Source organism: Alosa alosa, chromosome 4 (assembly GCF_017589495.1).
Source record: "Alosa alosa isolate M-15738 ecotype Scorff River chromosome 4, AALO_Geno_1.1, whole genome shotgun sequence".
In the NCBI taxonomy this organism is placed as follows: domain Eukaryota; kingdom Metazoa; phylum Chordata; class Actinopteri; order Clupeiformes; family Clupeidae; genus Alosa; species Alosa alosa.
In genome coordinates, this window is record NC_063192.1 from 22,343,960 (window position 1) to 22,358,988 (window position 15,029).

Below are 15,029 nucleotides of genomic sequence, written 5' to 3' on the forward strand. Positions count from 1 at the left end.
TCACTACAGTGTATACACACACACATGCAGGCCTATTGTATCAAACATTCTAGTACAAGCACATTGCACCTTGAAAGTAAACTCTTGGATATTTATGTATCTGCAGTGGTGAGACTGACTGCAGTATAACAATCTTGGGGTAAGGAAAGACGTGATTATGTTATACACTAAAGGACTGAAAACACAATTATTACAATCATTAATCTGGTCAGCCCATAATCATTGTGTGTCAGTTTAAACAGTTCAAATGATGAGGGCAAAATTATACCTCCTGCTACAGGAATACACAAAACCAGAATTGCTCATTTCCTAATAGAGAAGAACTTTATTTGACACTGCACTAAAAATTAATGAACCGTAAAAGGAGTAATTTTCTCCTTGGTGTTGTCCACGCCACATCCTGTTATTCCAACATATTAAAAAAAGGGAACGCAAATACAAATGGTTTCTGTGACCAAATGCCAAACACATCCACCCACTGCATCCTGTCCTGAAGCATCTGTCACACCTGTTGACAAGCTGACCTAACAGGGATGAAAACAAATTGAGTAGCCTACCATGTTGATTTTAAAAATGAGCTTGTTCGTAATCTCTCTGTCTCTCTCTCTCTCACACACACACACACACACACACACACACACACAGGCTAAAGTCATGGATAAAAAAAAATCCAGGGCACAGGTTACATTTTGACCTCCGATGACCCATGCTGACTGTGTGTCCTGTTCACATTAATAGACTGAAACCCCAACACTATTAGATACACAAATGACCTTAATTAGCTTCCTGTCGGAACATACTAGTGGATGATTTCGGAATAAATTGTTGGCTGTTTGCTTACGCCCTGCAAGAACTCCCACATGCAAAACCAGACACCACTTTTGAACTTGCATGTAACCTTAATGACATATCCCTATTTTAAGATTATTATCTAGATTATATAAAGTGAGTAATAAAATAATTGTTTATCATATTGTCAAATCTATACGACATGCCAGAATTCATATTGTTTTTTATATAACCCTAAGTGTTGTTAGCATATTATTAGCATTTATTTCTAACCACTGGTGAGTCACCATACCCCCACCTCCTCCCCTCCTAATCTGGAGGTAAACAAATTTGGAATAAAGATGCCTAGCTTTCCCTTCTCTTATTTCTTGAAACAGACAACCCACTGCACATGGGTTGCCCATTAGATCAGGAGAGTGGTTGACTTAAGCTATTCACACTTGGTGACCTTGACCAAGTTTTGAGGATGTATACTGTCCTGTCAAGTAAGCTGTTGTTGTTGTTATTGTTGTTTTGGTAACACTTAATAAGGTGCCATAATAAATAGCAAACTAGTAATTACCTAACCCTTTGTTAATATTTGTTAATTGTTACTAACATATCTATTTGACACAAGTTAATAGTTTTTTAATCATTAATTAAATATTAGTTGTTTGCATAAAATCTGTATGTTAATGTTTTAGCAAATCTATTAACTAATATTGTTAATAGACTAATAGTGTTAATAGTTAACTAAATGTCTTTTTGGCACTAATTAACAGTTATTTCTTGCATCATTTAAATGTTAAATGTTTATTTGCAAACTATATGTTAATAGAAAAGTTAATGACTTATTATTTTTTAACTAATTGTTATTAAACTGTGCTTCTGCCTATCCCAATATGAACCGCTCTCCATAGGACCCTTACAATAGATAGATAGATACTTTATTGATTGTTCAAGAAAAAAACACGGAGCTACCTTGACATGCTGCCACTGTTGTCGGCGCCGGAACCGCTTGCAATAAAGTTGGTTAAGCTTAATTCATATATTAGTAGTATATAGCTATAAGCGTGGGGCCCCTTATAATAAAGTTGGTTAAGCTTAATTAATATATTAGTTATATATAAATATCAGTATGGGGGACCCTTATAATAAAGTTGGTTAAGCTTAATTAATATATTAGTAGTATATAGCTATCAGTGTGGAGCCCCTTATAATAAAGTTGGTTGTTTTAATTAATATATTAGTAATATATAACTATCAGTATGGGGGACCCTTATAATAAAGTTGGTTAAGCTTTATTAATATATTAGTAATATATAACTAGTCAGACGGTGAAGGGACTGAGACCAAAACTGTCTTATCACATTTATTCCTTTAGGAAAAGTTAAAACAAAACAACAAGTAGTTGAATGGGCTATATTACATGCATCATTCCTATACCATCACTGTCAGCCCTACTAGCAATGGAGACATGCGACATGGAATGTTCAGGTGCACAGAATGACAGTTTATTAATATTCTGAGACTCACTAAACACTCACAGACATAGACCATAGGTAATGCATAAACATAATTCTATTACATAATTCATAACTCTGTTACACCCCCCTCCCCTGAATTTTACCAAATTCAAGCAGCAACCAAATAGTACTTCCAAAGGCAAAGAGTACACTACTTTCAAAGACTAGACAGAGAGTCACCAATTACAGGACAGCCAACCAAGGTATCCAATAAGGATGAAGTGGAAGAAGAGGAGCGCACACTCTCACACAACCAACCACTGGCAGTAGGGTGCCTTATACACCCCACAAGACCATAAAGCCATTAAAGCCATAAATGTCATAAATTATCCACAAAGCTAATCAGAAAAGCTAGATAAATAATAATATGTCATTAACTTTTATATTAGCATATAGTTTTGTAAATAAACATTTAACATTTAAATGATGTAAGAAATAACTGTTAATATATTTAGTTAACTATTAACATATATTAATACAATATTAGTTAATGGATTTGTTAAAACATTAACATACAGATTTTATGCAAACAACTAATATTTAATTAATGATGAAAAAACTATTAACTTGTGGCAAATAGATATTTCAGTAACAATTAACAAATATTAACAAAGGGTTAGGTAATTACTAGTTTGCTATTTATTATAGCACCTTATTATGGTGTGTTACCGTTGTTTTTCAATGGTTTTGTCATCTCAAACTCTGAAACACACGGGACCCTACTTAATTTTTCTAAAATCTTCTGGGTTCATTCCTACCTTGCTGACAAGACAGTGCAGTGAGTCCTTTCACCCCAAGTCACCACACTCTAATTCACACCTATGATCTTAGAGGGTGGTCATATATTTCATAGGCTGCTGTAAAATACTGTATAACCAACATGTTTGCCCACTCAGGTAATGACTGGTAGCTCTCACAAACACTTTGCGTGCAAGAGAATAGAGCTGTTGTACAAACAGGCAGTATGGCCACTTAGCCACATGTAGGCCTATCAAGCACCAAAAAAAAAGAAACAGAATATTAGGCTGCCATGGATATTTTAAAGTTAAAGACTACAATAAACCATTCAACACTGATGCTCATCAGACCGAAAAAAAAGCTTGTGCTGTTCATGTTCTCATGAAGACTATTCTATGGTAGCACATAGCCCATAGCCTACAGTGACATGTCATGTTTTTGGTATTAGGGATGCTGTTGATTCTGTAGCATATTATATGCTATATTACTATGTACATGGAGTATGTGTGTGTGTGTGTGTGTGTGTGCCTGGGTCTACTTCTGAATTTTACACTTGGACAAACCCATAGCCTTTCTTTTACTGTTTATGATAAAGGAAGAAGCGGGGCTGTAAGCTCAACACTGCCTCAAGGCGGAACAACTATGTCACTGCTTGCTTTTCATTTACCAATCAGATTCAGCAGGAGCGCAGAACAGTAAAAACATGGAGCCAACATGGCAGAAAGTAGTTAGCAGTAGCGAATAGCTTACACGGTGGGGGATTGAACATGCAAGTTTACGACTTGTACAGCATTGTAGGCCTACTTTCATGTTTTATGTCCACCTCAAATAATCAGTAACGTTACGCTACCTCAAAATGACAGCGTCATTGTCAACTTGGCCGGAGAAAATGCTCCAACTGCTTCGCCGAATGAACAACTTTCACTTACCAGGTTGGGGAAGGTGTTTTATATGGCAATGGCCCAATATTTTTTAAATAAAAGGTTATTTCATAATGTGTTTGATAATGTTGTGCATTTGAGTAACGCACGTAATCTGTAAGGTTTACATATTAGCCATTCAAACACTTAGCCCAGTCATATACGTTTTCAGTCACATCCATTCATTCATATGCAGGATCAACTTTGAACAGCTGTATGCGATTTGAAGTGGAAGGGGAACAAGTCGGGTGGATGCAGCCGAAAATAGCTTCCATCTTGAGCCGTTTTCCCGATGTGTTTACATCTCATAGTGGCGCTATCTCTGTTCACTCCTCTCTCGACTCGTACGCAAAGAGGTCAGAGGCCGTTGACCAGGTTTTGCAAGAACTGAGGAAAGATGAGTCACTTACATGCCTGAAAGGCTGGAGAAACGAGGTGAGAACTGGGAATTGTCGCAACATGGATCAGGCAAACAAGAGAGAAACCAACCACTTTTCTCCAAAATCGTATGTATTTATTTTGTTTGTTTCTCTAAATAGAAATATTCTGTCATGCCGAGATTCTGTGACACTCCTCTGATGTGCATGGAGAGGTCAGCCACAAGTGAGTTCCTGTGCCTCAAGACTACAACACATAATTATTCAGGGGATAGGGAGGGAGTTTTAAACCCACCCTCGATTATGTTTTCATCATCCAAGCATTGTTGCAGCCTACCACTTCACAGTAGGCTACTACTATAAAACCACCAGACATGTTTGCATCTAATTTCGTCTCTTGTATCATGAATAGGTCTGTTTGGAGTGAAGCGCTATGGGGTTCACCTCAATGGATACAGTTGGGATGACAGTGGAAGGCTCTGCATGTGGTTGGGCCGGCGCTCACCAACAAAGCAGACGTACCCAGGGAGACTGGATAACCTGGTAAAAGGAAATGACTGCCTATGTTAGCTTGGGGTGGAGGATTGTAATGTGATGATGTGCAGAAACTCCATCTCTTTTCCAGGCGGCAGGAGGCCTGGCTGCAGGCTGTGGAGTCAAACATACAATGGTGAAGGAGTGTGAAGAGGAGGCTTGCATCCCAGCGAGCATTGCAGAGAAAGCACGTCCTGTTGGTACTGTGAGGTAAATAAGCCTGTCCTCCAGTCCCTAGAATCCCTTTCAGTATTGTTAAAGGAGAATTACGGCGATTTTCATATAGATCTCTGTTTTTCGAGGTCACGAGAACGGTCATGTACGGGGGTAATAAAACAATACCTAGCTCGAGTTGCTGTAGCCAGGCAGCTACTCTGGGGGCATGCTCATGTTCATGCCCCCAGAGTGTAGCACTGCAGCCGCCTGGTGGCTCTAGCTGTTGGCTGCAGCAACTGGACTTTTTTTTCCCTACCGACAGTAGAGATCTATGTGAAAAATAGCCGTAAATGTGAATTTATACATGGTGAACACCCAGAGACCCTGTTGTCTTCTGAATCTATTCCAGCTATACCTATGAGGACCATGAAGGTGTGTTTCCTGAGTGCCAGTTTGTGTTTGACCTGGAGCTTCCTCTTGACTTCAGGCCTCAGATTGGGGATGGGGAAGTGCAAAACTTCTACTTCTACCCCATAGAGAAGGTAGAACAGCAGAGGACGGCCACATTGTTTCGGTGGGGTTGTCTACTAGTGCATGACTTACCCATCACTTTGTTACTGTGCACCACACAGGTTAAAGAGCTTCTGGTCGCTGATGAATTCAAACCAAACTGTGCCATGGTGGTACTTGACTTTCTGATCAGACACTCCGTCATACAGCCAGATACAGGTTTGTGTCTACTGTATACTGTTAATCTTGTGCACGGGATTGTGTTTGTATGTGACAAGAAGTTTTCTTTATGTTTGTGTTTGTGTTACAGAGCCTTACTACCACGAGTTTGTCGCTGGATTGCACAGGACCGTGTGAAAGACATGACTCCACATTAGGGATTCTCAGTCCCCCTACAGACATATAATAACTGGAGTGTGTATTTTGGTGGGCGAATCAGCTTTTTGAACCATGCCAGTTTCTGGTTATGCTAAAAATGTCAGTCAATTTCCACTTCATATGCCAACTCCAGTATTTGTTTTGGATATCATTTAGCTGCAGAGAGGGTAACCTACTCATAGTTGGTCCCATGCATCTGATATGTGCTCCCTTTCGTGAATTGTTCCACTTAGGTGAGATGTTATGGGGCCTAAACCTCATTGCCATTGTAACATCCTGTAAGCATGGCTAATTGATGAAGTGGGTTCTCCTGTGGATCTCCTGTGTAACTTTGAATGCTGGGCATTTCCGTACCTCAGAAACAATAAATATGTTTTACACCAGGGTAATGTTTACTTTGTTATCTGTTTGTCAGGGTACCCCCAGAATTGTCAGACCTAAATTTAAGACCTTTTTAATACCACTTCAGATGAAATGTAATACCTACATCGCACCCATTCGGATAGAATAAATAATATTAAAAGGTAAGATTAAACCTCAAATAATTACTATTTACAAGTGTTTGAACATGCCAACATGACAGCAGTGCAGTGGCAACACAAAGATTTGTTGCGGTAGTAACGTGACAATGTACTGCTTCATGGACAAATTTACACTGAATAGAACCTAGTTGATTTCAGGGATTAAAGTGAATTTTTTTTGTTTTTTCAGGCCATAAGTCATACGTTGTTCATATCTACCAATAGAGATAGCACCCCTTTTGCGGTCGCGACCTATTGGTTTTTAATGTACAAAAAGATGCAAACAGCAAAATAAAGCACCAAATAAACACCAAAACGAGGCTACAGGGTACTCTTAAGTTACTATATAATTAATGCCACCTACAGGTGAATGCATAGAACATAACAATCCTATGGTTTGTGTACCCTATAGCCTCGTTTTCGCCGCCATGTGAATAAGGTGAATTGAGTGTTCTTGATTGAAATTGAGTTTTCCTGATGAACAAAACAATATTTCAATACCATCCCTGACCATTGCTGATTAGCCATTGCGGTTATTTTCTACTGCAGCAATATTGTAGCAAGGCTTTAACTTACTCTTATTTAATTACTTCAGGCCAAAAGTGTTTAAAGGGGAGATGTTTTTCTTCTTGTTAATATGCAATTCAACACCAAAGTAAAATGTATAAAATCAAGTTTGCAAGACTTCACATTTCCATATCAAAATCAGAACAGTCTAGATATTGCTCATATTTCCATTTGTTGCCTCATCTGCATTTAAAGGGACACCAGGCAAGCCTGATGCTTTTTCTCTACGAAACTCCCCCTCGCTTGGTCTGGTCTCTTTTCCTTTTCTTTGAGTCTTCCGTCAAGGGTCTTCGCTGCTTCTTTGCCGGCTCTGCCATTATACACACGTTTGCAACAATCTAGCGTTTCGTTTGCCTGCCTCTGTGCTGTAAACTGATCCTGCTTCGGTCGGCGGGTAGGATACACCTAACTTGCAAGTGGGATATTCTTCCTACAGGCAGTAGGGGCGGGCGAGAGAGCCTTCATTCGCCCCGTAATGAGTCATTTAACCATATACCGACTTACAAAGATGATTAATTAACACGAAAACGTTGCCTGGTGTCCCTTTAATGAAAACATGGTAATTTCGAGTTTTACAGATAACTCAGTTTCCAATGAGCAGCAGTGTGTGCTCATGCAGGAGGTCTGCGCATCTGATAACGACAATCTGGAGAGGGCGATTTGTCTTCAGCAACAGATTGTAGGGTTGACAAGAGGTTGCGATATGGTGAGGGACAGGTCGTGTTGCACTATGAAAGAACATGCGTAGCCTACTTTCTGAGCGCAAAAACGGTCAGCCATAGATAAACTTATACAAATCATGACGCTAATATGGGAGGTTCTGGTAGGCCTACTGGTTATGGTTTTGTGCTATACATTAATAGCAAAGTTTTAAGTTGACTATTTTAATTGCATGGTTATTTTTTTGTCAACATACGCTCACAACCTGTCGTTAAAAGTGAGGCCTAAGCAAAATAGGCTAGCTGTCTGTGCGTCACAAACACGACTGACCCCCTTACTCAACATAAAATAATAATATCGCGAACTGTTAACACGCTCAGTCAAAACCTTCCGTCGCAAATTGTAAAAAACATTGTACAGGTCATAACAGACGCGGGAGGCAGGCTACGGTTTTATATTGCGTCGCTTTACACAATGTTAGTGGCATTGATTAAAAACTGTAACAATAATAGTACATCGGGTGGCATAGCAGGCTCTCTGTTCAAGTCATAGGTGACACCCAAAATGAATGACCTCACCTGACAAGAGTTCGCGATAGTAAAAAATTGTCAACATTGATGCACGGAAAGAACACAGCCTCCGAATTCGCACATAAAGCTCACAATAGCATATCCAAAAAAATAAACGGATTGTGCAACCTCATCAGCTGTCTCGATTGTGTCACTATAATCCAACTTTTAGACCGTCCTCCAGACGTGTTTTTTTTTTTAAGCAACCGCCCCAGGCCAAGCGTGTAGCTACAACATAAACAAAGCGAAACTCATGGCTGACGTATCTTCTTGAGCGATCTCTGATTGAGACACAGAAAGTTCTCAAGAACACTATCTCTCTTTAAACATTTACCATCACACACATTCATTCATCGGACCTAATATTTGTAGTTGCCTTAAAAAAAAGGAAAAGAAAAGGTGATAGACTCCTCCCCTATTTTTTCTCTCACCGGATATGCATCGATCTCAAATATGACATTTCTAAAATCAAATTGACGGAAATCCGTCGTACGACGGAGAACTTTAATCCTTGTATTTACGCTACGTGAGGATATTAGACTAAATCTACTGATCATTTGAAAAATTAAGACCTCCGTGAAAAAATTCCAGACTTCCTTTAATACTTTTAAGACTCCGCGGGTACCCTGGTTTGTTAAAAGTGCATATGCAATTTCAAGCCCATTTTTTGTAACATTCAGTAATCATATCCTCACAATCTGTTAGCTGCCCATTCCATGAGTAGACTAAGAAAAAAACAGTCTCTGTAGGCAGCCCAGGCTCCGAAAACTCAAACAACAAAGTGGAGGCAGCCTGTCCTCCAAACAAAAACAAAACCCTGCGTGGAATTTCTCTGGAAATACTGAAGGGAGGGATGAGCTACCCAACAACATAAAGAAATAATACTTTGTGTGCAATCGCTGACTGCACCTTTAAACAGTTAATATAAAACTCTGTGGTCTGTCATAAGAGAGTGACTAGTAAATAACAACACAACCATGATTAGATTCATCTTGTAACAATTTATTTTCTAAAAGAACAAGTAAATCTAATGATGTCGGTCTACAAAATATCACTGTTGCAATATCGGTTTACCTCTTTCAAACCACAGTTGTTGTAAATGAGTATCAAGGCCTTTAGTTGGTTTCTTGTGGTCATGTTCTTTCCAAAGCATCTGGTTCAGTGAAGATTTGGATAATGTTTATAAATGAAAAAGCCAGTAGAATATCACACATTGTTAAAAAGAGACTACACAGGTTGAGTACATGTCAATAGTATTAAAAAAGCACATGGAGTGACAGAGGGTTTTCCCACATGTCTTGGGGGTCAGTAACATTACAGTATTACAGTAGACCCTAACTGTCAATGATCTGCAATACAAGTGAAAACCGCTGCAGAAAAACACACATTTTTTCCAAAACCTGTCATCTAATATAAAAGTATACAATTGTTCCCTAATCCAGACAGCTGGACAGTCCAAGCACAGACTCAAGTAGTCTTAGATCTGTTCAATCCATTTTTAAGCATGGCATTGACAAGAGTATAAAACATTCACACACAAAAACTGCATTAGTATCATTAATGTAGTATGCATTTAAAATTTAAGGCAATGTCTATGTTTGGTTTATTTTTTAAATAAACCAAAATTGCTTGTTTGATAGATTGAACCCAGTGGCATCACTGAGTGACAAGATGGAGGATGTATTAAGCTCAAGGTCAGCCTAATTAGCAAGGCAGACGTAGTGGGTCCAGTCAGGATAGTCAGTGGGATACAGTGTCCCTGGGAGTACGCAGAAATATATAGGCCCTTCTGTGTCTGATGGTTTTGGTTCCTACCAAAGATCTTAGAGCGGAGCGCTCTAGAATCTTTACTTCCTACTCTCCTGCCTCCAACAATACTTGAACACAGAACTCAAAGTTCCAAATTAGAACCAGGTTCTGTGTTCAGAACAAGTGCTGGGGTTCTAGACTCATCATACATCACCCCCAAAAAAAAAAAAAAAAAAAAAAAAAAAAGACGACAGAAAAGAAATCCATCATCTGGGCCCAAAGGTGATGGATATTCAGGAGCACCATCATATTCAGTTGCAAGTTTAGTATAGTGTGCTATTACAGAACTTTCTTTATGTAACATAGGACCAAACTGTAACCTTTCCATTTTACATTAATTGTCTTACAAAAGACAAAAGTGCGTTGACCTTGTGAAAGCTAAGTCCCTTTTACTTCGCTAGGTCCTTTGGCCTGATTTGATGTCTCCGTCCCCTGAGCCTTACTCAGCAGGGGATGCGTTGCTCCCCCTTTCTAATAACCACTCCGCGGTTTTGTTGGTTGGCTTGGTGTACGTCCCCTCCCCTCCCTTTCCCAGCATCCTCTCGCCCTCTATAACAAGAGGCAGGCGCTCTTTTTGCTGCGCTTCTTGGCTTGCAGCGCTGCCCTAGTGGCCAATTCAAACACCTCCCTGACGCCATCCTTCGTCTTGGCTGAGCACTCCAGGTAGCCAAAGGCATTTATGCGAATGGCCATGTCCCGGCCCTCCTCTTGTTTAACAGGTTCCTGTTAATGAACGGGAGAAGCAACAGGTTCTGTAAATGCCTGAATGACAAACATGGACCCAAATCGTCTGGCCGAGGTACAGTCCACGATTGGCTTTGTGTGATGTGCGCAGATGGGAGGGGTGTAATTTTGTTGGCTCGAATTTTATAGAGTTTGAATATCAACAACCTTCCACAAACTGCAGAGTTAATCTATAATATGCTAACTAACTATATGTAATTTGACCATGACACTAGTTTTGCTACCTTTACACTTGCCAACATTTGTCCATTTTAAATAAAAAAATGCCATGATTATTTTACTCAAATACAGCTTGACAGAATCATGATGAAAATGCATGATTACCTGGCTTAGGCTAGCCTACTAGCTTTACAAAATGAACACCATTAGTTCCCATTCCCATAAGAGAAGGAACTTATTTCTCAGTGTGCTTTAAACCTAAAGCTGACGATACACGGGGCAACTTTTTGAGCAGTGTTGCTGGGTAATGTTCTTAAGTATTGTGGTTCAGCTATGTTCTCATTGATATTGACCAACATTTTTCTTTTCCCTAAGTACTTTAATCATCTGTAGGCAAATTTTCCATCAGAAAGCATGGTTATGTGGTTATCCAGCAACATTGCTCAAAAAGTGGCCCCATGTAAGAGCACTTAGGTATCCTGGTTCATCATATGGGTGTGGAGTTAAAGTTCCAAAATACCCACCGGAACCTAATTCAAATGACCGAGACGTGCAAAGTCAGTCAATGAGATATTCTATGGCATGGTGCTAGCGCATATATTTTGCCTAGTTATTATATTAGTTTAAGTTAGACTTAAGACTTTGCATTTTGTTCGTCATTCAAATTGGAGCCCTATGAGTTTGGCTCTACATTTGACACACCTAATCTGAGGCATTCAGAGGGACTTCATCAGTGTGGTTCTCACTACGCTTGGTTTAGGCATACCTGTTTCATCTTTGCTAGTTCCCGGCGTGTGTGCTCGTCGTTGCGCAGATCCTTTTTGTTGCCCACCAGAATGATAGGAACGTTGGGACAGAAGTGTTTGACCTCCGGAGTCCACTTCTCTGGAATGTTCTCTGTGGATAATTAAAAAAGCATTATGGAGTTTTAATATAAAACTAGTGAGCCATCTACCCAAAAACATCACAAGAATTTCCAATAGCCTAGGTTTTTTGGTGATACTGCAATATCGTGCTGTGAAGGCTTTTCTTAATTTTCTACATAGTGCATATCCTGGACGGATAGTGGGAATGACAGGTATGTTTATTGGACTTTCAGATGACCACATACCAAAAATATTTGATCATATTTAAAATATATTGAACAACAAATGGCCTTATTATGCATATAATATTTATCGTCTTTTTTCAATGAGGTGCAGTGTCTGAGAGTGGCGCATAGATGTCGTACCCAAACTGTCTGGGCTATCTATGGAGAAACACATGAGTATGACGTCCGTGTCGGGGTAAGACAGGGGCCGCAGTCTGTCGTAGTCCTCCTGGCCTGCTGTATCCCACAGAGCCAGCTCCACCTGCCATCAACAGAGAGGGCCATGGAACAACATCCAAAACACTTCACATTTATCATTACTGGGACTGGGTCACAGCCGTGGCCTACTGGTTAGGGCTTTGGGCTTGGAACCGAAGCTGGTTCGATCTGCGACCAGTAGGAAAAATGTGGACGGGGGAAGTGGTTGAGCACTGCTCTCCTATGCCCACATCCACGGCTAAAGTGCCCTTGAGCAAGGCACCTCACCCCTCACTGCTCCCCGAGCACCGCTGCAGCAAGGCAGCTCACTGCTCCGGGTTAGTGTGTGCTTGCTTAGTTGTGTTATTAATCACTAATAATGAATGCTGCTAAACTGTACTTTATAGTGCTCGCGTTGTACAGCTGTATGAATGCATTTGGGCATCCCTCACAATAGTAACAGCTTTCTAGGGTCATGAAACATAGAAGCGACATTGCATTAACATTTGAAGATTGACCAATTTTTCAGTGTCAATGAGTCAGATTGCATCTACTCCTTTTCACTTAAATCATGTAATTTGCCCAAAGAATAGTGGCCATTTTTTTACAAACATACATTAAATAATGAACAAGACTCTGCTCTGGATTTAACCAGTATGCTCTTGGGGATAGCAACACCTCTAGCCACACAAAGCAAATGTCCCCCCCCCCCCATCTGGTTTCGCTAATTCACCCTAATCCTTGAATCAGGGAGTCTTGCTGAGAGCAGTGATATAAGATGGCTGAGCTGGCTTATTGCCTGAAAGAGACAAAATCTGAACCAAAGCTTCTTCTTAACAGAGGGGACAGGTTATACATGCTCACCTGTTTCCCATCAACTTCGATGTCAGCAACATAGTTTTCAAATACAGTGGGGACATACACTTCAGGAAACTGATCTTTGCTGAAAACTATAAGCAAACAGGTCTTTCCACATGCACCATCTCCAACAATGACTAGCTTCTTCCGAATGGCCGCCATCTACAAAAAAACAACAAAAAAGATAAAAGATAAACAGAAACATTTTATAACAAATATAATTCAAATGACTAACATTAAAAGCAACAGAATAGTTTTTACCTTAAAATAACAGCTTCAAACTCAATATGATGCTACACTACCTTACAACACAGAATGCCTATAAGCGCATCGATCATTTTAGAAATTATTCACAGGAAGATTGGTATATTGAAGATTTTGTGCAAAATACTGTTGCAAAATAACTTAGGCTACAGAACTTCATTGGCCATCGTTGCAAACATGTAGCGTAACTTAGCCATCTTAAATTACTGAATTAGGCAGTTAAGGAAATTGACCATGCCTTAAATTAAGTTCTGTTACGTTAACTATTTCAGCTTATCGGTCTAATCACAGTAGCTGCTATGCTTACAGACGACAGCCGTTGTGCCGACTGCCGACCTCATCCAAGATTGTAACGTTAGTTTTTTTGAAGGGGGTTACAATGTTGGCTAACGTTAGCTATGATAGCTAACACGAACTTAAACACAATTTACCATCTGATTTGCTTTTCTATAGTCATGGGCAGATATTTAGATAATAATGCGGTGGCATTTTCTTATTCTGCTTGCTGGAAGAAAATTGTTTCACGTGTTAACTGATGTTATCGTTACTTGGGTTATCTGCTTCCTAGCAATAATAATACTATGCTAGCTGGTCAACTGTTAACTTGTGAAACTTTAGCGTTACTTTCTGCTTGGCCACAATCGACAGCTCACATAGTAGTGCTAGCGCCAACAAACTAGCTTACAAAATCAGTTACTAAAGTACACGTTGAAGAGTACCAGTAACTTCTTAAAAAACACGTTGCGGGGACACAAGGATAGCTTGTATTAACTAGCTTACCGCAGAGTTATCTGGCTTGAAATTTCAATAATGTAACGTTAGCCTATCTCAGATGTTGCTAGCTAGCTGAGCCACTGTTTTTGAGTTGAAACCTAGAATTACAAGAACACGCATGTTTGACTGACATCACATTCTACTATCATACTATACTCGTGAACTCTACTCATGTTACAAAAACGTATACGTTAATTATTTGACAAACACAAAATCTGGATGTATACCGTTTTCAGTTCAGACGTCCTCGTTTTCCTCTTCTTTTCCTGTCCGACCCCAAGACCGCGCCCATTCGTCTGCCACCGTGTTTGTGCCCGCCCACTGCTATATCGTTTGACCAATTAGTCTCTTGTATTATGAGTGTGACACCCAATTCAACCAGTAATCTACGCAAATTACTTCACCAGCTGAGCGTTTTTTTTTTTTTTTTTAAAGTTCGCTTGTTGCTATCCCTCTTCAAGGTGGGTGGGGGGGATTTGCTGTATTTCAGGCCATTCATGATGAACATATAGTTCCTTAGGCTGAGCTCTAGAATTGTAGCCTAGAAATCTAGACGCACAATACATTTTGATGTGGTTCGTCAGGCTACTAGAATTGTCTAGAATGTTATGAATACACTTGCTACTCCATCCTAAAAATGACATCCGTATTTGTTGTTTGCAAAAGTAACTTTAAATCACTGGAAGGGTTCAATAAAACGCTCATAAAATTCCTTTTGCATGTTATGTAATGTTGAATTCACCACACATGCATATTCTGCTAAAAATATATGTCTGTGGTACTTAAACTCCATGCATACATTACATAATCAGATGTGCTCACGAGCAAGAAAACATCTGCTGGTGACAGGCAAGTATCTGTTAAAGAGCCAAGTACCGGTACATAAACTTCTTAAAATGTTTTTTCTTA

The 15,029-nt window shown here is 39.7% G+C and overlaps 2 protein-coding genes across 3 annotated transcripts; one reads left to right on the forward strand and one right to left on the reverse strand.

The window, feature by feature from the left end:
• Positions 1–3,689: 3,689 nt before the first annotated feature.
• Positions 3,690–6,600, forward strand: tpk2 (thiamin pyrophosphokinase 2). The gene is made up of 8 exons (XM_048241397.1): positions 3,690–3,964; positions 4,149–4,387; positions 4,492–4,555; positions 4,742–4,872; positions 4,955–5,073; positions 5,429–5,561; positions 5,652–5,748; positions 5,840–6,600. The coding sequence occupies exons 1-8, from the start codon at positions 3,889–3,891 to the stop codon at positions 5,884–5,886; spliced, it is 906 nt and encodes a 301-aa protein (XP_048097354.1). The 5' UTR covers positions 3,690–3,888; the 3' UTR covers positions 5,887–6,600.
• Positions 6,601–9,210: 2,610 nt separating this feature from the next.
• On the reverse strand, positions 9,211–14,451 carry LOC125293227 (rho-related GTP-binding protein RhoA-C-like). Of its 2 annotated transcripts, none has more exons than XM_048241013.1 (5): positions 14,348–14,451; positions 13,089–13,244; positions 12,168–12,288; positions 11,703–11,833; positions 9,211–10,756 (listed from the first exon to the last, which is right to left on the reverse strand). In XM_048241013.1, exons 2-5 carry the CDS (start codon positions 13,242–13,244, stop codon positions 10,583–10,585), a joined length of 582 nt encoding a protein of 193 aa, XP_048096970.1. In that variant the 5' UTR covers positions 14,348–14,451; the 3' UTR covers positions 9,211–10,582. The 2 variants fall into 2 exon arrangements, with proteins under 2 accessions (XP_048096970.1, XP_048096971.1); XM_048241014.1 differs by lacking the exon at positions 14,348–14,451 and adding an exon at positions 14,127–14,274.
• Positions 14,452–15,029: the final 578 nt, after the last annotated feature.

Excerpts from the sequence above, each read along its gene's own strand:
- tpk2 (XM_048241397.1), top strand. The coding sequence starts at position 3,889 with ATGACAGCGTCATTGTCAACTTGGCCGGAGAAAATGCTCCAACTGCTT. Across the intron at positions 5,562-5,651 it reads ACTTCTACCCCATAGAGAAG|GTTAAAGAGCTTCTGGTCGC; the intron begins GTAGAACAGCAG and ends TGCACCACACAG. Across the intron at positions 5,749-5,839 it reads CGTCATACAGCCAGATACAG|AGCCTTACTACCACGAGTTT; the intron begins GTTTGTGTCTAC and ends TTTGTGTTACAG.
- LOC125293227 (XM_048241013.1), bottom strand. The coding sequence starts at position 13,244 with ATGGCGGCCATTCGGAAGAAGCTAGTCATTGTTGGAGATGGTGCATGT. Across the intron at positions 12,289-13,088 it reads TCGAAGTTGATGGGAAACAG|GTGGAGCTGGCTCTGTGGGA; the intron begins GTGAGCATGTAT and ends TGTTGATGGCAG. Across the intron at positions 10,757-11,702 it reads AACTAGCAAAGATGAAACAG|GAACCTGTTAAACAAGAGGA; the intron begins GTATGCCTAAAC and ends GTTCATTAACAG.